This window comes from Malania oleifera, chromosome 1 (assembly GCF_029873635.1).
Source record: "Malania oleifera isolate guangnan ecotype guangnan chromosome 1, ASM2987363v1, whole genome shotgun sequence".
Taxonomy (NCBI): domain Eukaryota; kingdom Viridiplantae; phylum Streptophyta; class Magnoliopsida; order Santalales; family Ximeniaceae; genus Malania; species Malania oleifera.
The window spans coordinates 17,245,281-17,270,183 of record NC_080417.1 but is presented as its reverse complement, the minus strand read 5'-3'; the positions used below and the strand labels follow the sequence as shown (position 1 = coordinate 17,270,183).

Sequence of the window (24,903 nt, the reverse complement as noted above, 5' to 3'; positions counted from 1 at the left end):
CACCTCAGCCACAAGTTACACCTGCCAAACAACTCCAACTTGCCGCATGAGATACCCCGAGACCTTTAACCTCACAAAATACCCATGTCTAACCCATGATGCTGTCCCCAAACATCCCCACCTATGTAGTTAAGAATACCCACCGTTTTGTGTGTGGTTACATTACACAAAACAATATTTTCTGACTCAGAACCCTTAGCTGTAGCTCCACCTACAACTTTGTTACCCTGCAGTACATAGAGATTCCCTGCTATCCTCTGCCCCTTCATCACCATCAATACGCCATCACACACCATCATCGTCCCGCCTTTGGATTTGTAACTATGTCCATCACAATCCAAAGCACCCAATGATATCATGTTCTTCCATAGATCGGGTACATGTCTTACCCCACAAAACGTCCTTACCACACTGTCATACATCTTGATCCTGATATCTCCCATTCCGATAACTTTGCAAACCGCACCGTTTCCCATTAGAACAAAACTAGGACTCACCAATTTGTAAGTGGTGAACCAGACTTTGTTGGGTGTCTTGTGAAAAGAACATCCTGAGTCTAAGATCCAAGAACACGTGAGGCGTTTTGAACCTGATGAAATAGTAAGCATCTCACTATCACTGTTCCGCAAGCCCCTTTCCTCAACTACATTCAAGGATTTTGATGAACCCTCTTGAGTTTTTTTTCTTTCCCTTCTCCCACTCTGGACATTCCGGTTTTATGTGTTTTTTTTTTTTTCGTATGTAGGCGACGTAGGTAGGGAATTCAGCAACATCAACGCTTTGTCCTCCTCCTCAAACTTCACATCAACTCACCCCAGATCACTAATGATCCGATTAAATGTGTTGATGTGCTGAGTCAAGTCCGAACCCTCTGCCATCTTTAGCCAATAAAGCTTTTGCTTAAGATATAGCTTGTTCGAAATCGACTTGGACATGTATCGGCATTCCAATTTCAACCGAACCGCCTCCGGCGAGTCCTCATCCATGACGTTATACAACACGTCATTGGCTAGATATAACCTGATCGTTGAAACCGCCTTTGCTTCAAACTCCTTCCAACTTGCGTCGTTCATGTCGTCTGGCTTCTTTCCGTATAACGCCTTCACCATCCCTTGCTGTACTAGTGAGTTCTTCACCCTTCATTGCCAAAGGCCGAAATTACTTGTTCCATCGAACTTAATCGAAGAGACCCCAGGCATTCTAGAAACAATAGTTTTGATACCACTAGTTGATGTTCATTCAACTTGAACACGCGCAGTGTAACACAATCAAACACGAAACAATCAACTACCACTAATGCAATCACTCAATGATGAAATATACTCAAGAAGCAATCAAACAATAATAAGAAGAAGCAAAAACACAATTAGAATGCACAAGATTTACGTGGTTCAGTAATAGCCTGCGTCCACGGGAGCAGCACTTGGGTTTCCACTATGATCATTGTCAAAGCTACAATCTTTGGGTTACAATATTGTTTAAGTATGAACCCAATGCCTATAGAAGAGTTCTAGTAAAACTAAACTACATCTATAGTGATCCCGCGGAGGAAAATCCTCCGGATTTGCCCAATCTATAAGCCTTCGATTTGAAAATACGTAATTTGTGCCGACGGAAACTGTCGACGGTTTGGTGCTGAGAAAATTACCTTGCAGCTATTGCCTAAAACCGTCGATGGTTCCACACCAAACCGTCGACGGTTTGCCCTCCAAGGCTGCACCTTGCCTTTCTCCCTTTGTCCCTCGGGTCATGTAGCTTTCTCTGGTACATGTGATCCGCTCTAAATATGAGTCACATCCCCAACACACACATAATAGACAAGTAATTGATTTAAGCACATTTGGGTTTAGGACCCAATAGTCCATCAACCCTCTTTGACATAGGCCTCCAAATTGGGTTGAAATGATCCATCCAAATACCCGCTTCTTGTCCTACTTCTAGAAAGAACTCAATTCCGTGGAGTTGGGAAAAGTCTCAAGGAGTCCACCATGAATAGAATCATCTCGCTTCATAAGAAAGGTACCAATAGTGTGTTTCAACTTGGTGAGTGGGAAGCTATAGATGGCATGAACTTATATAGTTATACTTCTTCTTGTCGATGGAGAAGGAATAAGAATTCTCATAGACATCTAGCTTAACCTTCCTATCAAATAACCATGGACAATCCAAAAGGATATGACAATTTTTGAGAGGTTACATTGCACTATCTCCACAATGGAACTAATCTCAAAAGTTAGCACAACTATCATGGACCTTCAAGTTGGTATTTTTCACCCAAGCAATTTGTTATGGATTGGGATGAGGTTCAACTACCAAATTTAGCACAATTTCTTCACAAACTACATTTGTGTGGGAAAACTGTGTATAATTAGTTAGCTATTTTAGGATATTCTTTTAATAATAGATTGTATCCTTAGAATTAGGCCTATACAACTAAGTTTCCTATTCTGTTAGGGTGTCCCATAAATCATGGGATTTGATCTATTAATTTACTTTTTAGGAATGATAGGATTGTTGTATATATTCACATGTAATGTTCAGATCAATATATAACTCTTTTCAATTTTCGACATGGTATCAGAGCCAAATTAGGCTCCTTAGGGTTTCAATTTTTTTTCAGCCTTCATCGCTGATATTTCCAGCCTTCATTGCTGGTTTCTTCCTGTCTTTGCATACCTCTGTTCTACTCTATTTTTTGAGCTCGTGCATCTCTGTTTCTGCCAAACAAGGCTTGTTTCATCAAATCCTTAAAAACTTCTGTTTGCCTTCATTGCCAATTTTTCTCTTCTGTGGGTTTCACTTTTGCCCAGTTGTCATCAACATTTTATGCTTCCGGCTGACATCATCATTGATTAACTGATTGTTCAAGCCTTCAAGATGTCAGAAATTGTGGAGACTACTACTTCAGCCCAATCAGAAGAGGTAATCCGACCCCAACAAGCAGGAGAATTGCAGAATATTCATGCCTCCTATAGGTTAGATGGAAATAACTACCTTAAGCGGTCTCAACTCATTCGCATAGTGTTGAAAGGCAAGGGAAAGATTAGTCATCTCACGGGTACAGGTCCTAAACCAGGGGATCCTAAGTTTGAAGCATGGGATGAAGAAGACTCTTTGATCATGGCGTGGTTGGGGAATTCCATGATTCTAGAAATAAGTGACACATGCATGTTTTTGGCTATTGCAAAGGACATCTGGGATGCGATTCAGCAAACCTATTCGAAAGCTAATGATGCAACACAAGTGTATGAGGTCAAGGTAAAAACTATGGCTGCAAAACAAGGGAATAAAATGGTCACTGAATATGCAAATCAACTGAAATTCTTGTGGCAGAAATTGGATCACTATCGGGTGATAAAAACAAAATGCTCTAATGATGCAGCGGTTCTAAAGGCCTTTATTGAACAAGATAGGGTGTATGATTTTCTGGTTGGACTTAATCCAGAATTTGATCAAGTGAGGATACAGATTCTTGGAAAGCCGGAGGTTCCTAGCTTTAACGAAGTAGTGGCTATAATCTGAAGTGAAGAAAGTAGAAGAGGGTTGATGCTTGAACCACAAATCACTGATAGTTCGGCTATGGTGGCTAGTGGTAACAATAAATCAGCCACAAACATGGAGAGAGGAGCAACACTTGAAGGAGAAAAAGGTGGCCAGCCAAAAACCCAAAATCGTGACGGATTATGGTGCACTTACTGTAAGAAGTCTCGTCACACCCGTGAAAAATGCTGGAAACTTCATGGAAAGCCTCCAAGCCGAGAATGGGGCCAAAAAGGAGGACAACCACAGAACAATGGACAAGCCCACATTGCTGCAAGACCACAAGGTGAATTGACATCGCAGGAGCTGAGTAGTTTCAACCAAGAAGAGATTGAGAGGTTGAGATCACTTATCAACAGTCTTGGAAAACCTAAAGGATCTCCAGGTACTTGTTTTTTGGCATATTCAGGTGAGCTTCCATCTTCTATTGGATTAAATGTCTTAGATAAATCCTTTACCAACTCCTGGGTCATGGACTCAGGAGCAACCGATCATATAACTCATTTATCCAATATTTTTTCAACCTATTCTATGCCCAAGCAGTAGGAAAATAGCCACAATAGATGGATCCTTGACCACTGTAGCTGGTTTTGGGGATGTGTAACTTTGAAAAATGTCCTTCATGTTCCTAAATTGTCCACAAATCTTGTCTCTATACATAAACTCACTCAAGATTTATGTTGTAATGTGATTTTTGACAGTAGTAATTGTATATTTCAGGACAAGGATTCGGGGGAGATGATTGGACGTGCTAGGGAAAGGAATAGCCTCTACTATCTTGAAACACCAAGTCAGTTGCACATGACCAAGGACATATATTCTTCTTCCTTTATGTCAGAGTTTGTCTTATCCAATAAAGAAAAATTTAACTTCATCATTGCCGACTTGGACATCCATTGTTTAGGGTTATTAAAGTTATGTTTCCTTCCTTGTTTAAGGATTTAGATGTTGAAAACTTTCAGTGTGAGGTATGTGAACTTGCTAAACACAAGCGTGTACCTTTTCCAATTAGTTACAAAAGAAGCTCAATTCATTTCTATCTTATTAACAATGATATTTGGGGTCCATCTAATGTTTATAATGTTTCTAGGGCAAGATGGTTTGTTTCTTTCATTGATGATTGCACTCGTGTTACCTGGATTTTCCTGCTTAAACATTAGTCTGATGTTAGTATTGTGTTCCCAAATTTCTATTCCATGATCAAAAATCAATTTGGGGTCAATATCAAAAGGTTTAGGTCAGATAATGCCAGAGTCTATTTCAATCAAATTCTTACCCCATAATTTTAGACAGAAGGAATAGTACATGAGTCATCTTATGTTAATACCCCATAGCAAAATGGGGTAGCAGAGAGGAAAAATGGCCATCTCCTTGAAAAAACCAAAGCTTTGTTGTTTCAAAAAAATGTGTCTTAAGGTTTTTTGGGGGGAAGCAGTTCTGACAGCCACTCATCTGATAAATCGTTTGCCTTCAAGAGTCTTGGGCTTCAAGAGTCCTATGGACATACTTTCCACATTCTACCCAGACCTAACCACTACGAACAACCTTGTTCCTAGGATTTTTGGGTGTGTCATTTGTCCATGTTCATAGTCACAATAGGGGGAAATTAGATCCGAGGGCTCTAAAATGTGTCTTTGCGGGCTATTCTTCGACTCAAAAAGGATACAAGTGTTACCACCCTCCGTCAAAGAAATTTTATGTCTCGGTGGATGTTATGTTCAATGAACAAGAGTCTTATTTCACTAATCCTTATCTTCGGGGGGAGAATTCAACTAGGGAAGATAAGGAAGATTTTTTGCTTGATTTGCCATCAATTCCTATGTCTAAAACCTCGAACCCTATACCTGTACCTCCTTGTTCATCTTGTTCCAACCATGTACCTAAGAGTTCTTCTGAACCTATGCCTGAAACACCAAATGAACCCAAAGAAAAGACCGATTCTGCTCCTAGAAATACCATATTTGGCAAGGTTTTCACAAGAAGGAAGATGGTTGTTCCTTTACCAATTCAGGCCCAAGAGTCCAACTCAGATCGTTTGAATGAGGCAACAATTGTTAATCATCCATTGCAAGATGAAACTGAATCTCATGTTGATAATGATGACCAGGACCTTCCAATTGCCATTAGGAAAGGAACTCAAAAATGCACAAAGCAACCATTGTACCCTCTTGCACATTTTTTTCTGTTTAAGAATTTTTCACCATCCCATAGAGCCTTTCTTGTAAGCCTAAATACCATCACCATTCCTACCACATCATCTGAGGCTTTGTCCAATGGAAAATGGAGACAAGCTATGAATGTGGAGATGGAGGCGTTGGAAAAGAACAAGACTTGGGAGTTGGTGAAGTTACTGGTAGGAAAGAAACCGGTGGGCTGTAAGTGGGTATATACGGTGAAGTATAGGGCAGATGGGTCGATTGAGAGATACAAGGTGTGGTTGGTAGCCAAGGGGTATACTCAAACCTACGGGATTGATTATTTAGAGATCTTTGTTCCTGTTGCAAAGATGAACACGGTAAGAGTATTATTATCACTAGCAGCTAATTATGGTTGGGAGTTGCAACAATTTGATGTCAAGAATGCTTTCTTACATGGGGAACTAGAGGAAGAGATTTATATGCAAGTTCCATCGGGATATGGGAAGAATTTGGCTGCTCACACTGTGTGTAAATTGAAAAAGGCACTGTATGGCCTAAAGCAATCACCACAAGCATGGTTTGGGAGATTTGCAATAGTTATGTTGGCTATGGGATACAAACAAAGTCAAGGGGATCACACATTGTTCATTAAACACTCTCCTTCAGGGGGAGTTACAGTCCTTCTAGTGTATGTTGATGATATAATAGTGACAGGAGATGCTGCTAAGGTGAAACAGGTCTTGAGTCAATATTTGGCTAAAGAGTTTGAGATTAAAGCGTTAGGGAGACTGAAGTATTTTCACGGGATTGAGGTCGCTCACTCTAGGCAGGGAATTTTTATCTCTCAACAAAAGTATGTCACAAATCTTCTCAAGGAAATTGGCAAGAATGCATGCAAACCAGCAAGTACTCCCATGGATTCTAATCTTAAACTTGGAAAAGCTGAGGAGGATGTCGCAGTAGACAGAGAAATGTATCAACGCCTGGTTGGAAGACTCATTTATTTGTCTCACACATGACCAAATATAGCATATGCAGTGAGTGTGATTAGTTAGTTTATGCATAGCCCGAAGGAAGTTCATTTACAAGCAGCCCATAGAGTACTACAGTATGTTAAGGGAACACCAGGGAAAGGTATCATGTTCAGAAGAAATGGGGGATTGGTACTTGAGGCATACACTGATGCTGATTATGCTGGATCAATTGTTGATAGAAAATCAACCTCAGGATATTGCATCTTTCTCGATGGGAATCTTGTGACATGGAGAAATAAAAAGCAAAGTGTGGTAGCTCGGTCGAGTGCAGAGGCTAAATTCCGGGCAATGGCTCAAGGTGTGTGTGAACTACTTTGGCTGAAGATCATCCTTGAAGATTTGAAGATTAAGTGGGATGACCCTATAAGACTTTATTGTGACAACAAATCTGCAATCAGCATAGCTCATAACCTAGTACAACATGACCAAACGAAGCACATTGAAGTTGACAGACACTTTATCAAAGAAAAGTTGGAGAGTGGATTGATTAGTACACCTTACGTGTCTACACATGGTCAACTTGCTGATGTCCTTACCAAAGGGTTGAGCAGCTCTGTTTTCCAAGCTATTGTTTCCAAGCTGGGAATGGAGAATACCTATTCACCAGCTTGAGGGGGAGTGTGGGAAAACCGTGTATAATTAGTTATCTATTTTAGGATATTCTTTTAATAACATATTGTATCCTTAGAATTAGGCCTATACAACTAAGTTTCCTATTCTGTTAGGTTGTCCCATAAATCATGGGATTTGATTTATTAATTTACTTTTTAGGAATGCTAGGATTGTTGTACATATTCACATGTAATGTTCAGATCAATATATAACTCTTTTCAATTTTCGACAATTTGTACAGCTACTATGATCAATAATCAAAGTACAAAGATGCTCTTGACAAATCACCTGAGTTTCGAAGATGTTGTCCACCTCCAATCTTCTTTTTCTTCAACCTTGTGGGAAGAGAGCATATGTTGAAGCACTAAACAGATTTCACATTGACATTATCACCTAACAATCAATTGGAATTTCTGTTTGAGCTTCATATACTTGAATGCCATCATCATCATCTTCTCCTTTTTCTGCAGCGACCATGACTTGGTTGGGACATTGTGCAGCTTGATGACCAAGACCTTTACACTTGAAGCACATGATTGATGGTTGGCCCTTAGAAGTCCGGAATGCTCAAGAGTCTTCCAAGGGATATTAGTCTCAACTCCTTTATCCAGGTTCTCAATTGTTTTATCTTGTTCAATTCCACTAGCACTCTTCTCAAACCGAAGGGTTCATGTAGCTCTAGAAGGATTACATTGCTTATCCTCCTCAATCTGAGTGGCAACTTGTATTGCATCCCCAACTGTAATGAAATGGCATGCAGCAAGTTTGGAGGCAATTGCTGGCTTCAACCCTTTCTTGTACAAAGCTATCATCACATCCTCTTTCCATTCTATGTTGGCACGTGTTACCAATTGATAGAATCTACTAGTCTAGTCTGTCATTGTTTTTCTTCTTGCTTCAAATGAAAGAGTTGTAGATGAACACGTTATTGATAATTAGGAGGCACTAATTGCTTATGCATGGCCGACTTCATCTCATCCCACCTTGTAATCTCACCAAATCTCCTTCTAAAGGTCTCTTGTTGGTTAATCCACCAAATTCGAGCAGCTCCCTTCAATTATGATTTCAGCCAAATACAACTTTATTTCATGTCATAGCCTCAGCTAAAGTACTCCAATAAATACACCCTATCTTCAATTCATTTGTAGAACCATCACCACTAAAATCTGAGGTTTGTAGTTTAATTCCCTTACTCAAATGATCATTTCGGCCTTCATGCAAATCAAACGTATGAGGGAAGCAGCTATACTACCTTCTTGTTTGGTAGTAAAATCCATGGGCCTTTTACTTATGGCTGTAACTTCGTTGCTAGCCTATTCAAAACATGGTAGTAGTCCCCAAAGAAATTTCCTTGTTTTGTACCTACTGGACAATAGTTCCACCCTTGCAAATAACTCAACATTTGTCACAATGTTGCAATTATATGTCACGAAAGAACTTTTAACAAGTTGCTAACAATCCTCAAATATATTCTTGCAAACCACAAATCTGCTTTCCATTGTTCAGGAACCATCTTCAATTCACATGTGGTCTAGAGTCCATGCAAAAAATTAAACAAATTCTCAAAGAAAACTCACAAACGCAGCAATGCAAACTGATTTTTTTATTTTTGGCAGTGACAATCCATGCTCCTAAGTGCTGATGGTACACTAATTCTTTTCTTCAATTTCCAGCCTCTCGTATCAAATTATCATGCTTGTTCACAAAATATCATGTCCATAATCAAAATATCTTGCTGCTGGTAAAATATCAGGGCGGAAAGCCAAAATATTGTGGTTTGATCAATGTCTCACGAGACTGGAAAATGCTAAAGACACCGGCGTGTTGGGCGCATGTGCCTCCCACGATGATATTTGAGGCGGAGTTAGATCACAGGGGGTGGGGAATAGAGTGGTAGTGGTGGTGTGATGAGGAAAGTACGGGAAGTTAGGGATTTCAAAGGGCTATCGGCTGGAGGATGTTTGGCCGGCGTGTGCAGCTTCACTGTTGGTTGGATAGTGATGAAACTGCAAGGTATGGGATTTCAGGGGTTCTGTCTCTGGTGGTGTGTGAGGTGTTGCGAAAAGCTTCCGGGTAAAGGGTGTTCAATAAAGTGAGAACACAGCTGGAATTTTTGAAGAAGTTGAAAACTGCTCTTTAGTTTTCAATTTCTTTGTTTTTTTTTTTTTTTTTTTCAAAATCTAGGATTGGTGTTGATAAAGAGAGATAGAAAGAGTTAAGGAAGAGATCAAAGAATGAAGGAGGAGGGAGGGATAGAGAGAACAGATTAGAGAAAGAAGATTGGAGAAGGAGATGGAGAATGAAGGAGGAGGAAAGAAGATGCTTTAGGCAAGCACTTAGAACAGAATAAGAGGAGAATTACAGAAATACAGAGAGATAGAATCAGAATGGAAGAATTATAGAGTAGAAATAAGAAGGCAGCAGAGAGTTGAAGAAAGAATAGAGAAGAACAGAAGGAGAAGAAAGAAGAAGAAGAGATGATGAAGAAGAAAAAGGGGGAGAAGGGAGGGGAAAATGGGGGATTGAAGTGGAAGAATAGATGTTGATATTGGGCTCTGATGCTGAATGATGCGGGACAGCATCAATGATCTGCAGCCATGAGAGATAGAAGGAAGGAGAGGGGAAGAAGGAAGAGGGAAGCGAGTAGAGCGGAGATACACGGGGGAATCACATGTTAACTTCTCAATTCAAAATCATCTATAACTACCTCCTAGATGGATTTCACTCACTATTTATAAGAAAGCCTCTAAACATGAAATTGCACATATATCCCTAAAACTAGATGAAATTACAAACACACCCCTAAATGCACAAATATTACAAAAAAGCCCCCAAAATACATAATCCTACATGCAAACGGAACACACATGATAGACAACTAATTGATTGAACACATTTGGGTTTAGGACCCAATAGTCCATTAACCCTCTTCGTTGACGTAGGCCTCCAAATTGGTTTGAAATGATCCATCCAAATACCCACTTCCCTTCCTAAATTAGCCCTCCCCAATCTTCCACAAATTGATGACACCCATTAAAAAACCAATTAGAAGCAACTACAAACAATCTCACTCACCTATTATGCACTTTCTTGTGCTCTAGAATGAAAGAGTTACACTCTCACCCACTTTATCCGATCTTAGATTGAAGGTCTTCTATTCGATCTAGTTTGAACATTTGTGAACCACTCATTCACCGCCTGTTGCGGCCATTGCACACTTCTATAAGTGAGGTAAAGGGAAAAAAGAGAGGCTTTGCAAGGAAGATCGTTTCCCTCTTTTGCTGCAAATTCCCTTATATATTTTGCTCATGCTTAGGGATTAAGGGAGGTTGCAAAGTTTCATGATGGACAGGGAAGAGGTTGTCTCGCCTTCAGATGGTAGTGTGTGTGGTGTGTATATATATATTGTTTGCTTTGAGAATGATTCTTACTTTGCACAGAAATTTTTGAGAAGATTTTGAGCTAGGTATTAACATAGAACATGGTGATTTAGAGGGGTTCATGGTTTTAGTCAATTGTATTCTCTTGGCTTGGCATTTTTCTTGTTTGGGTATTCCTTTGAGGGGCTTTTGGTTTGTGGCATCTTTCAACTTTCCCAAGAATGTAAAGCCCATGAAATTTCATTCCGACATTTCTTTGGGCACTTGAATCTAATGTGGTAAGAATCCTAGGAATGAAGGATTCTTACGAAACATGGGCATCCCATTCCCACTCTCTCCCATTGTGTCACAAGCCAAGCTTGTTCATGGCATTATGCTTGCCTATGACTGCTTGCCTTGTGTGCATGGGATGGTTTATCATCATGTAAATAGTAGAATAGGTTTTGTTACTTGAGTGTGTCAATGCTTTAGTGTAGAATGGGAGTATGATTCCTCAATAATTTTGAGAGTTCCTAGTGCTAGGGCTATGCAATGCATTCTTGTCATTTCCTTACCTGAATTGTTTATTGCTTCTGCTTACTTTTCATTCAACTATTGTGAATGTGTTCTTGTGGTAAAACGTTGTATATTTTAGTAGACTAGTGAAGCAAGATTGCTTTCGCTAGTGGCGCGTGGCCCTTAACAAGGTGTGAAGTGTTCATCCTATAGGAAAGTTTCATGGGAATCTCATTCGCTTGGGAATCTGATGCAAATAGGTGTAGAATAGTAGAAAAACACAATAACGACTAAGATTTCATAATAGTATTTTAACAACCTTCTTTGACTCCAATTACTACTGCATCCTGAAAATGAGTCAGAGATTATTGCTTTGAATTTAAGTTCAGCAAATAGGGTAATTTCTAGGCACAACAGCAACTTTTTCCTCAAATCGATACTAGATACAAGATGATACTTCGTAGATAATTAAGAAAACAATCAAGATATATCAAGCCCAAGTAGTGATGGAGGGATTGGTAGGCACTGCAATTGAAACTAGATTTGAACAACTGTTTTGGTATTGTTTTAGAACAGCAATGAACAATAACAACGGCCTAACCTTTCATGCCTTTAGTAGTGATGGAGGGATTGGTAGGCACTGCAAGGTCGAATTCAAACCCTCAAAACTCAAAGCTTCCAAATCTTTTCAACCCTAGATGGCTAGAGCTAAGTTCTCAAAGAAATCTTCGAAAAGATAAATGCCAAAAAGCTCATGGAAATTGGCTGAAGGATTCTACATTTTACCAACCGCAACCTCTAGGCTTCCAAGAGGGGCCAACTCCCATTTTTCAAATAACCCCCTCTAAAAACTACTCATATTTTGAAGCCCAACCAAACATAACTCCTATGACAAAAGTATCTCTTGAAAATTACAAAATGACCCCAAAAAGCTAACTTGACCAAAACAAACCTTAGAATTCAGAAATTACAAAGATAGTCGTAGTGCCCATAATTTTTTTTGACAACAAAAGAAGATACCATTAATAGAAAAAGAATTTACAAGAGGGAGAATGAAGCATCTCCCATGACAAACTAGAGCACTCCAAAACAAAAAAAACAAAAAACCAAGAATAAATAGATTATTAATTCAACGTGGTCCACAATTCTCTTTGAAACTCCTAGAAGCCAGCTTTTGGTTAAATTTCTTCCCAGAAAATGTCCAAGTATTAGCTTAATCCACGGGAATTTAGTATTCTGCCACCAAAACTTTGTCATATATTCCTAAAACTAGTGAACCTCATAATTTAGCATAACATAGTGAAACGTCTTACTTGCTGACTTCTCCAGAATTTGAAGAGCTCCTGACGATAGTATCCATTCAGAAGAGAATAGTTTTCTGTCTATTAAGGTGGATTTGGACATTGTGGGTGCTCTTAAACTCACTTTGTACCCAATTCAACCCACAAGCTCTAAGGAGGAATGGAGAGACTTTACTAATGGGAAGGCAAACAGTTTGCTACCTAGTGATGATATGAAAACTCCATATAGCTATGGAAAGGGTGTGGCTTGTTCTCAATTTCTCTAATTTAAGCTAAGATGTAGTAGCTGATTAAATTCCCAAAAGCTTCAAGCTTTTGAGAGAGAGCACAAAGAATAGCTTTGAGACGAACCTTCGATGAAGAGTAGGCTTCTTCAATAGAGGAAAAGTTTTGAGTCTAGTTGAAGTCATTGTTGCACAGGCCTAGGGTGTCCGACGAAGAAGGCTAGGAGGCTGGAAAAGATGCTCGATTGCACTTGCGAGTCACACTAGGGCTATAGGGGTCGCAAGTCCTGCTTTCGACAAATGTGGGCTGCTTTGAAAGGGAGTGCTTGGAATCTACCCAAGATCGTCATCAAGCAGTCTTGAGATGTCTTAAAAACAGGCTGGGAGGCTGGGAAAGAGGCTCGATGAAGGTTGCGAGTCCAGCTAGGCCTCACTCTCATTCAGAGAGCAAAGAATCCTTTTGCAAATTGCCGACCAAATAATGAATATGGGTTGTGAGGCAATAGACATCACCGGATCTGACAATCAAGCCCTTATTGGAAGTAATAGCCTACATGGAGGTGGTAATATGAAGTATTACCTTTTCATCTGTCTCTTCTTGGTTTCTTCAAATTGGTTGGAGGTGTAGAACAAGTGGGTTTCTACACAAGTTAAAGGTGAAGCTAGCTTTGATTTTGCTCGTGAAATTTTCTAGCAGCACCTATAAATAACAACACTTTGTAAGTAAAAATTAAATAAAGATTGTAGACTCGCATTTGAATCCTACTTTTGGGAAAAAAAAAAAATGTTCTCACTATTTTGGCCACTTGGGAATCGATGCCCTTGTAATATAGTATTGATACATGCTATTATATTTAAAATAATATTTTACTAATAAAAAAGAATGTAATACTAGTATTATATTATAATAATTTAATACGATGATTAAATTTGGAGACTGTATTACCCCAATCATTTCAATTGATTGGATTATTGTGTCGAATTTTTTTGATTTATGATTGTTAGAAGTTTTAGTACATGGATTTAATTAGGTACATGTTCTTATTGTGTTTTCATGTTGAAAATACAATTATTCTCCGTATATTGTTTATCCACATGTCAAGGGTGTAATTACATCTTGAAATGCTAGATTCTCATGTTGAACTAAACATTGACATGAGGATCCTATGCACATTCTTGGGAATAGTGTTGTAAAACCCAGCCTAGCCTAACTAGTTGGACTGGAGACCAATGACTCGAACCTAAAATCAGGCTAGGTTTCATGTTAGACCAGAAATGTAATTGACCTAGTCAAACCCAAAAAGACTAGGATTGACCTGTGCAAGATTCGCTGGCCCTAGGTTTGGTTGACCCAAATTTGGTTTATAAAATATGAGTTTTTTTTTTTTTTGTATAAATATTTTCTAGTTCAAAATTACAGATTTTTGGATTTTTTTAATATTAAATTGAAACTTAAGTTTTCAATTTTCTTAAATTTGTTGTATGTTTATGGTATTGTAAAACTAAATATATTTATATATTATAAGGTTTTCAATTAGATTATTATTGATCCACCAATCTGTCCATTGACTAGCCGGTTGGACTAGTGAGACAATGACTCGATGACCTAGTTCTTGGGCCAGTAATTGGGGTCTGTCTATTGACTAGCCGGTTGGACTAGTGAGACAATGACTCGGGGACCTATTTTCTGGGCCAGTGGTTGGGATAGGATTAATAACTATGTATAGAAATCTTACAACACTAATTAAACAAAGATATTATGATGAGGTGCATGCCATTCCAATAATAGGATTTTGGGAGTGTCATTCCATGGGAATATTTTTGGTGCCATAAATCAAACGTGTCCTTAGGGGTTAATCCTAAGAAGCAAGTGCCAAGTGGCAAGTTGGGAAAAAAGAGGTTTACAAATTCTCTCAAAGGTGAGGAATATGAACTTTGAGCCTTATAATCCTATTCTTTTTTAGCCTGCTAACTTTAGTACATTACGGTCCTAATAGAAATCCTGATCGGATTGATCCATTGGCTTTATTTCAATTGAATTGTCAAAGTACTTGAGCCTTCAACTATGTAATGACCTAATCTCGAGTTGGGTATGTAGGCAATTTGTTGGTTTCATGCCACAAGTTCAGTCAAATCCATTGAAAGATCGTCGAGGAAAGAGTCTTTACATTACTACAGGCAAGGGCATCATTTAGTTGCCTTTTGGTATCTAGTGGTTAAGAGAATGGGTAGAAGGTTGGAGGGGGTGTAAGAGGGCATACTTGTCTTTAGGGATTATTTTATTTTTTTTCTTCCCATTTTAATAATCCTATTTATTTTTTCTCCCTTTGTCTTCTTGTGAGTGTGGCATTTATTTAAAAGAGGCTTATAAGGGGGAGTTTGATTTGTGGCATAAAAAATATTCCCATGGAATGACATTCCTAGGAAATCGGTCTCTTGGGAAGTTTTCATTTGGTTCGCACTGTAAGATTCTAGCAATGTACATCGGATGCCATGTTAGTGTTTGGTTCTACACAAGAATCCAAGCATGCACTCCAACAAGATTATCATTATAACTTTGACCAATATATAAACAATATATGAAGAATAATTATATTTTTAGCACAATAACCTACTTAGAATTGTACCTAATTAAATTCATGCCCTAAAACTTTCAACAACCATAAATTTAAAAAATTCAACATTTAATAACCCAGTTAACCAAAATAATTGGGTGTAATATTGCTTCCATATTAATCTTTACATGATGATAATGATCATAATACTTTCATTTTTATTAATAATTTTATATTTTATATATAATAATAACTTGTAATAATATAATATGTTCGCATTTATGTCCAAGCAGCAAAATTAGGAAAGGCAATTTGGTCCCAAAAGTAGGATTCCCTTGAAACTTACCCATAGGGGAGGTTGGGAATGAGATGCCTAAGCAGATGTGGGAATGAGATGTCATGAGTATCATATTCCTAGGTATGTTGAAAGATTCTTATGGTTCATACATGGGATAATAAAAGGGATCATTTGGTTAGAATCTGGTTAGGAGATCTAAGCCAAATGAAGTCCAAGACTCTCTAATTTGGTGTCCAAAAACATCTCTTTAGTCAGGGAATGTTTATGGAGATTGCCCAAAAGTTAACTCGCTAGACCACAAGGTTACAAGAACTAAGTGTCAAGTTCATCAGAATGGATGGAATAGATACGAAAGGTAGTGACAATGTTTCTCTTGTGAGCATTTGAAGCTTGTTTCCCAAGTTGATCTTTTGCTTTGTTTTTTTGCTTCTTGTTTTTTTTTGTTGTTGTTTTTTTTTTTTTTTTTTTTTGACATAGTTCACAATGGGTAATGATAATAAGGTTTTGTTTTGGGAGATCTTTGCATGGGAGAGATCTCATTGGAGGTTTTGGTGCCTTAACTTTTTAGATTATCATCCATTCATAATACTCCAATCACACTTTTTTTTTTTGTCTAGAGAGGGGCTCTTAGGATTTATATTTCTTTCAGAATCGTAATGAAAGAGAGCCTAATGAGCTTACTACTTTGGTGAGAGTTTGTTGATTCTTTTGTTTCCCAAACAAGGTGTGATTTGAGGGTTTGATTAGGGAATACATTAGGTTCTTTTTCTTTGAGGTCATTTTTCCTTTGAATAATGTCATTTGGAAGGCTAAAGTTCCTTTTAAATCAGGGTGTTCATTTGGACTTTGACTCCTCTGTCCTAACAAAATTAATATGAATGACTTGTTATAGCCTTATAGGTAAGGAGATCTTGGGAGGCCACGAACCTAAATGGTTGCATGTTGTGCCTAGTGTCTAGTGAGACTATTGAATATCTCCTTCTACACTGTCCAAGGAAGATTAGTGAACCAAATTTGGACTGCCCTTTTCTCCATTTCTATGTAAGCGAGTGTACTATCACAAAATGTGGATGACTTCATGCTAGTGTGGTTTTTGGGTTTTTGGGAGAAACTAAAGGGGGGTGGGTTTATGGACATGTGTGGTGCATGCTATTCTTTGGACTATGGCTTGAGAGAAACCCATGGATTTTTATTCAAATAACGTCTTCCCACTTGTTTTCCTCACTTCTTTTTTATCACATTCTTTGAATATTTTTTGAGGGATTTCATTGTCTGATCTCCAAAGGCATGGAAGAGCAGCACTTTTGTAATTGCTTTTAGCTGATCACTGGAGGATGTCCTTTTGTCCACAGTTTTGTAATGCTGGCCCTTTTTCTTCAATGAATTTTCTTCCGAATAGAAAAAAAGAGTGTATTAGTTGGAGAAAGGCATTTGTAGAAAAGAAATGTTTCTTTTGATCATCTCACATCATTTGGGAAATTATTTGCTATAGTGGTTCACTTTAGGAGTATTTTATAAATTACTGAACTATACATGATAAATCAAGCTAAACAGGGGGCTGGCCACCGACGTTGAAAATTTCAGCCTTCGTTTATCAAGGGTTGAATGATTGGACAAGGTAGTCTTCGTTTATTAAAGGTCGAACGACTAAAGATGGAACCCTAGCTTTCACGACCCATCCTTATAGCCTCAAATCGCTGAACATCTCAGCCTTTGATCTCTCTCCCAGCCTCGATTCTTCAGATATCTCAGCCGTCGACCTCCATCTAAGCCGCCAGTTGCTGAATCACTTGATTTGTCAAATATCTTAGGCTTCGAAAATCTCTACCTTGAGCAGGAGCTTTGTTGGAGCCCTCACGAGACTTGCGTTACTCTTCTTTGTTGAAGGCTTGCAGTCTATTATCTCCTAAAGTTTTAGAGCCCTAGCTCCATCACTTTCTCTTTCAAGCCTATTGCTTCCCATTCTTCATTCATCTTCGAGCTTGGCTGCTACGAAATCTCTTCTCTCCAAGCCAATAATGATGGAGAAAGGAGGAATTCTTGAAGGCTCTTCATGCTTCCTAGCCACAAATTTAGCTATGTTTAATGTGAAGACACGATATGGTTATCTCTCTCTCTCTCACACACACACACAAAGGACCTAGAATCACTGTCCTCGCTCTCTTGATTCAAATGTTGTTAGTTATTGTGATGGGGATTTGTTCAGTACAAATTGAAGGGAAATCCTTCAATTTGAGATTGGATAAAGTAGGGATGGTTGGAGCTTTGAGCGTTCTTGAGAAGAATCAGTAACATAATCGATGGGTTCGGTTTTCTTCAGCTTCAACAAAATGGTTCTCATAGGGATTCCTATCTCTTGCTGTAATTTATTTAAGCAAGGATGTTCGTAGATCTTGGCTGGGTTATGTTGATTATTGGATGGTGATTCGTGCGATGAGGACAGTGAAATTCCTGGAATTAGGGCATGGATGGAGAGACAAAAGATGTTGCATCTTTGTCCTTGAAGGATCCAAAGGCAATGGGTGGTTTTGGTTTGGGAAAGAATTTGATAGTTTGGTGAGCACTTGTTTGTCAGACATTGATGGATTTGATAGTAGGAGGAATGAGAATTGATCTTGGAGTCCACTAGTATCAAGAAAAAAATTGATGCTGATGGAGTTCCTTCAATTTATACACTTGGTGCTTGTTCGGTTCCTAATGATGGAGTTCGTTCTATCCCTCAGGATGTGCTGGAGGTGGTGTGTGCTCAGTGTGGGGGGGGGGGGGGTGTGGGAGATGCAAGAGGAGACCTTGCAGACAACTCTAGGTTAGTCTTGAGATGGCTAGGGGAGTGATGAAGGTTGGGTGGGCTAGGCCTATTTCTGATGGGCCTAAGCAAAATTTTGATAATATATTGGACCAAATTAGAGAGCAGAAAATTCGGCAAGGTAAATGATAGTTGCATCAATCGGAAGGGCGGGCCTAACTGCTTAGTCAAGTTTCCAATCAAAAAGGTCTCATGAAAACTTGCACAAGGTTGTAGAAGTCCAGGCCTCTCCCCATGCCTGATCTTATTATTGATCTGATCCATTTCCCTTCCCACTCGTAGAAGTTAGATACGGGGGAGATGAATATACATCCAGTTAATGATTTCCAAACTCCTTTTTCAATTCTTCCAGACAAACAAAAAGGGGCTTATCATTCATAGTATCATCAGGATGATTTTAGTATGGTTTTGAAGTGTTTTAAAAGCGAAGGCTTAAGGCGACCCTCTGCGAGGTGAGGCGTAAGCCTCAAGGTGTTGAGGCGTAAGCATTTTGGGATTTTAATTTTTTAAAATAATTAATAAATAAAATCAATTTATATATAATAAAAAATATGAAAAATTTTAAAATAATAGAAAAAAAATATTAAAATATATTTTTTAAATATCATATAGGTCAATTTTAAGTTTTAAGTAAATATATATTAAAAAAATAAGTATGATCCATAAGAAAAAGCTAAATTAAAAATGTCTCTTCTAATCTCTAAAAGCCAACTCTAATCTCTAAAAGCCAACTCTAATTTCTAAAAGCCAGCTAATCCAATAGTGGCAGAAAGAACGAGAGGGTCGCAGAGAGAGGCGATTGGCGAGAGACTACAAGGGTAGAAAGAACGAGAGGGTCACGGAGAGAGGCGACTGGCGAGAGACTGCAAGGGTCGCTACAGAGAGACGACAGCTCAAAAGGGTTCGTTGAAGGGTAAAAAAGTGTCAGAAGGAGTTGTCAGAGGTAGATCAGAGTTGGAAGAGAACGTCAACTCGTTAGAGATAGAGCTGAAGCTTCGTCGAGACTTCGAAGAGAGAGCAAAGGCTTCGTCGAGGTTCGAAGAGAGAGTAGAAGCTTTGTCAGGCTTCGTCGAGGGAGCAGAGGAGAAGAAGCTTTGCGGGAGAGAGAGGCGTACGCCTTGAATTTGAAGCCTGAAAAGGTTTGCCTGAGGCATACGCTTTTTTGGCTAAGGCTAACGTTTTTTTGATTTACGCCTTTACACGTACGCCTTGGTGCGTTTTTGCCCCAAAACGCCTCAAGGCGTGCCTCAAGAACGCCTTTCGAAACGGTTGATTTGGGCTTTGCATAGGAGCTAAAGGCTAGTATATCTAGGAGAAATAGGAAAAAAGAAGATGGATTGGGTACAAAATTTGATGTTTTAGGTTTTAATTCTAAAAAATCTAAGGGCCCTAAGGTCTATGCTCATTGGAAGGTACTCTGATGGCTCAAAAACGAAGAAGCTATATGAAGAAAAGAGAGCAAATTGGTGATATAAGGTCAAAGAGTATAAGGAGAGATTTTGTAGGGGAGTTGAGTGTTGTGAAAGATGCACTGGGTAAGAGGAAGGATTTAGGAGGTAAAGAAGTTTGCAAAGGAAAGGAGGTTAAGAAATGGGAGATTTTTTTTTTTTATAATGATAGTGATGAATGTGTTTTGAGTGTGATGGGGTTTTTTTGTTGGATAATCTTCAAGAACAATATGGTTATGTTTCTGATTTCTGCGATGATCTTGGGGACCTATCATATGTTCATCCAGCCCCGCTGGAAACATTGCAGGGGGTTTCTATTTTTGAAAACAAAGGATTGGGTAATAACTTGCAGCAATGATGGAATTTTACCTACAACAGTCGAGGTGATTCCTAGGAAGGATTTAGAAACCGAAGAGATATTAGATAAATTGGATTTAAAAATGTGTGATGCTGGAGGAACGGAAGTGCATTTCATCAAGGGTAAGCACAAGCGAAGAAGGATAAAAAAGATATAGCTCTTTTTATTTTATTTTTTTGTATTTTCTGTTCTATTTTTTTGGGGCAGATTTTTTGTCCCCTTACATTGTAACTTCTCTCTTTCTCAATCTAATACATTTTCTTTTACCATCCAAAAAAAAAAAAAGAAGTTATACAAGGATGTTAGATGCACCTACCTATGCATACGTGCACGCCTACTTTGTCTACCTACTTGCATATTTACATGCATGCATACATTTATCAATAATATTATGTGTGCAATTTCAAGATTAAAAATGTGCTCATATCAATTCTGAGAGTTGGCAGAGTAGGAATCTAATGATTTGGCGCATAATGGAAATAAGACTTTGACTTGTGACATGCACATAAAATGGTGGTCTGATTTTATTAGACTGATAGAGCAGAGAGAGAGAGGACAAGGATGATGGTCAATGAAGACAAGATGATAAAAATGGTGACAAATGTCATCGACTTTGTTATCTTCTTCACAATCTGGTGTATTTGGAGATTGGATGCCGACCAACACTCAATACCCAAAGGTCTGGGTACCAGAGGTCACATGCATGATTCAAATTATTTATTTTGGATTTAGTTTTCTATGGTACTAATGCAACTCAGTCTCAATGGTAGTAATTAGTTTTGGGCGAAATGCCATGATGCACAGCCAAGAAGGCTCTTAAAAAGTCCAATATAAACTGCATTTATTGATTGACTATATAATGAAAACCAAGAGTCTACTAATATAATATAATTTTTCAAATCCATGGAGGTAATGTCTCAGTGATCTAACAGAATGGAAGCTAAATATCCGTATATACAATGCTAAATTGCTAATATACTCATTGGCAACAGAAATTTTGTGAATTGACCCAATTATCATGATGCTTGACTAAATCATATGATATTTATGGAGTTTGTATTTTTCCAAATTGTGATTCTTCATTTTGTATTATCAACAGGAAGATATTGGCAGAAGGTTGCTGATGAGTGTAAGAGAAAACCATATTCTATAATGCTTGCTGACAAAAATGCACCAAATGAAGAAGTTTGGAGGCAGGTATTTTGCTTTGCTCCCTGATATCATAATTGTCAGAAATTTTTCTTGTTCGTTGTGATTATGTACTTAAAAATTAGATAAGATAAAAAGGATTCAAACAGCAAGTTGTCGATCCTCAATCTATTTGTAAGGCCTCATCTAATGATGTAGCTCAATCCTGTTTGCTGCAAGCACAGAGGATTTGATAAGAGTTCAACTTCAATGGATAGTTGCCAGTCGCAGATTTTCAATACCTTGGTCATGGAACTAGTTACAGAAGGATAAGGAAAAGGGGGATGATCCTTTTGAACCGATGTTACTTGTCCAACGAAGAAGAAGAAAGTGCTAATCACTCTTACCCCATTGTCCTTTGGCTTGGGAAATTTGGCTTCTTGTCTGGAGCTGGTTTAAGATTTTGTGGCTCATGTGCTTCAATATTTTATCTTTCCTTCTCTCTCCAAAATTCCAAGAGCAATGGAAGGGTGAGGGATTAGCCCCCCTTTGTATTTTCTGGTCTATCTAGAAAGAAAGAACCATGAAAGCTTTTGAGAGGCAAAGAATGGTTTGTTCGGAGGATCAAGGACAAAGTTTTGTATACTCTTTATTGCAGGAGTTTAGGAAATTTTAAACCGGCTATGCTCTTTTGGATTTTTTTTAATGTGTGAATATGTTTCTTTTCTATATCATCCTTGTACTTTGTCTGGCACATTCTTTATGCTATTCAATGCATTCTCTTTTCTTGTCTTGGAAAAAAAATTATAGAAGGATTAAATCATCGGCATGATCTGTGTTGAAGTTAACATACATGTACATGGTTGGTTTTTTGCAACTTTTTCCATTTGGTCTGTTGAAAGGAACCAACATATTGGTAACGGTAGCACTTGGTATTTGAGATTATGTAACCGTTTTTCCTTCTTTTTTTCCCCCTTTTCGTAGGCATTAATTGTACATGTATATAATTATCTATATTGAAACTGAAATTTAGGATGTGGGTGAACTCGCCTCAAAGTTTCTTTCTAGTACTGCCTCTTCTTTCCGAAAAAAAAAAAATATTATGGTTAACAAATAACTTATTGGTATAATAGCAAATTTCAGTCATTCTCATTTATTGATATCTGTTGCATTTGTATTGATATCATGCTCAATATTATCAACCTTTCTTGGTATGTGGGATCCAATATATGTCAAAAGCCAGCTTTCCCTCAATGTGCATCCGAACATACTAACATAAAGGGAAAAAGACTTAAGATAAACTATTATGTAGTCCATTTAGTTGATCCTATGCATGGAGAGTCACCTGGATTAACGTGTGTTAACCATTTAGAATGAGGCATTTTCAGATGTTTCTTTATGGTCCAAATGAATAGCTAAGAATACAGTGGCTGAACTCATCAAACATTGGTATTTGAGCTTTAATGGATCCATAAGCCAGGAAACATACTGGTAACCAAGGCCCACCAGCCCTTTCCTTTTTAAAAACTAGAAAGGGTTACTGAGGCTGTAGCCTTGTCTTATTGCCATGCCCATACTGGTCTTTGAAGAATGATAGTCTTCATTATGTTAACATGGCCATTTGTGAGTAGCACATGTATAAGGTATTATGTGTTTACCATCTCCTTGAGCACGTGTGGGAGAGAGAGAGAGAGAAGGAGAGGGAGGGGGGGGGAGAGAGAGAGAGAGAGAGAGGTGGAGAGTTGAAGAAGATGATGCATTATTTCCTTTATCTAATTTGCTATTTCCCACTTCTCCAGATTGAAGGCATGTGCAGAAACACCAGAGCATCTGCTGTTCCAGTTGTACCTGACTCAGAAGGTTACAAACCCCAGTTGCTCTTGAAGCTATTATATATCTTCTTTTCTAGTTTTTCTACATTCAATTATTGTACATTCTTTGTTTTGCTTTGTTTTTTTTGGTGCATCATTTGTGGAAATAATAGGTTTTTATCGAAAAATAAAATTTAAGAGACACAAAAGATGTACAATCTAGAGGACAAGTAGTTCATGAAGCCAAAAAGTAAAAAGAAGAAAGAAAAAGAACTCGCTCTGCCCTTCCCTTATCTTTTTCCTGCCAATTAATGTCAAATCCTAACCTCCAAAGAGTGAATTTCATGCCCATCTTCTACAGCAGATCTTAAGTTTCACAATTGTTGTCATTTGCCTCCAGCTCTAGCATGGTCAGAGTTGGGAGTCGTTAAAATGCATTCTCCTGTGAATTTATTTCCTGCTCCCTCATCGACTAATTGCTAATGATGTGAATATTACTCCATTAAAAATTGCTCTTCCGGGTATTTTATCAGTATTATCTGAAGAGGAATACGAATTACCATACCAAGCATGATGTCGTCCAACGAAAATCCATAATCACACCTAAAAATCACTATCAAATTTGCTTTCCTAATCTTAGCTCATTTAGTTGCCCCATTTTAGGAGTTTACTTCTTAGACCCCACATCCTTATGCATACATGAAAGAGAGAAGAAAGAATAGGAATTAATTTCCATATGAATTTATTTTAATATTTTACTTTTGAGAGAAAAGAGAGGGAACGAATCCCAAATTTTGAAGCTATTGCACCCCTCTCCATTCGCTCGTCTGTTGAGAGAGAGAGAACGAAACTCAATTTAGGAAACTTGTTGTTGGAAGAGAATAGACTATTTCAGAAGAATAGGCCATTTTAGTAATTATGTGGTGTTAGTGGGAGTATTCTTATCTTTCATGTTTTTTATGATTAATATATAAGAGGTTGGATCTGGAGCTGTATGTAATGCTTCAAGAACTGACATAAGATCTTTTCACTTTTCCTCTTCTCTTCTCCTCTTAACTTTACAATATGGTGTCATGAATTAGTAGTATTTACATAAGAACTAATATTTGACTTACTCATCATGTGTTAAAATGAACCAAAAATTCCCTGTATTTGAAAATGTTCAAAATAGGGAGGCCAATTACTCTAAAACAGTCTGCCTTCATCAAGGATAGGCAAGAGTCTAGATGCTATCCTGGTAAATGAAGTGGTGGATGATGCTAGGTTCTGCCTTCATCAAGGATTGACTTAGTCTAGATGCTATCCTGGTAAATGAAGTGGTGGAGGATGCTAGGTGGAGGGGAGAGAGGAGTTTTATTTGAAATTTTGAATTAGACTTTGAAAAGGTTTATGACATGGTTAGTTGGTGTTTCGTGGATCATGTGTTAGCCATAAAAGTTTGATGGGGTTTGGAGGAATGAATAAAAGGGTGCCTTTCCGCTTTGACCATGTCAATTATCGTGAATGGCCAACCTAGGGAGTGGTTTCTGACCTCATAGGGTTTGATGCAAGGGGATCTGCTATCCTTGTTTCTCTTTGCCCTAGGTGTGGATGTGGTGAGTAGGATGATTGATCACGCTTGTGGTCTTATTGTCAATCAGGGCCCTAAGATAGGTTAAGAGGAGCTTGTAACGTTCCATCTCCAATTAGTCGTTGACGCCCTTTTTTTTTCTTGAAGACAATGATGTGTAGTTTCATAAGACCCTTAAGATTAACATGTCTAAAAGTGGGGTTCC

At 38.3% G+C, this 24,903-nt stretch overlaps 1 protein-coding gene across 1 annotated transcript in view; it reads left to right on the top strand.

Moving 5' to 3' along the window:
* The window catches only part of LOC131158830 (tRNA ligase 1-like), a 143,400-nt gene that overhangs the window by 100,384 nt on the left and 18,113 nt on the right, over positions 1-24,903 (top strand). Inside the window, exons 19-20 of the mRNA XM_058113740.1 lie at positions 21,289-21,386; positions 23,117-23,177. Of these exons, the coding sequence (XP_057969723.1) occupies positions 21,289-21,386; positions 23,117-23,177 (159 nt within the window). The remainder of the gene's footprint in view (positions 1-21,288; positions 21,387-23,116; positions 23,178-24,903) is intronic.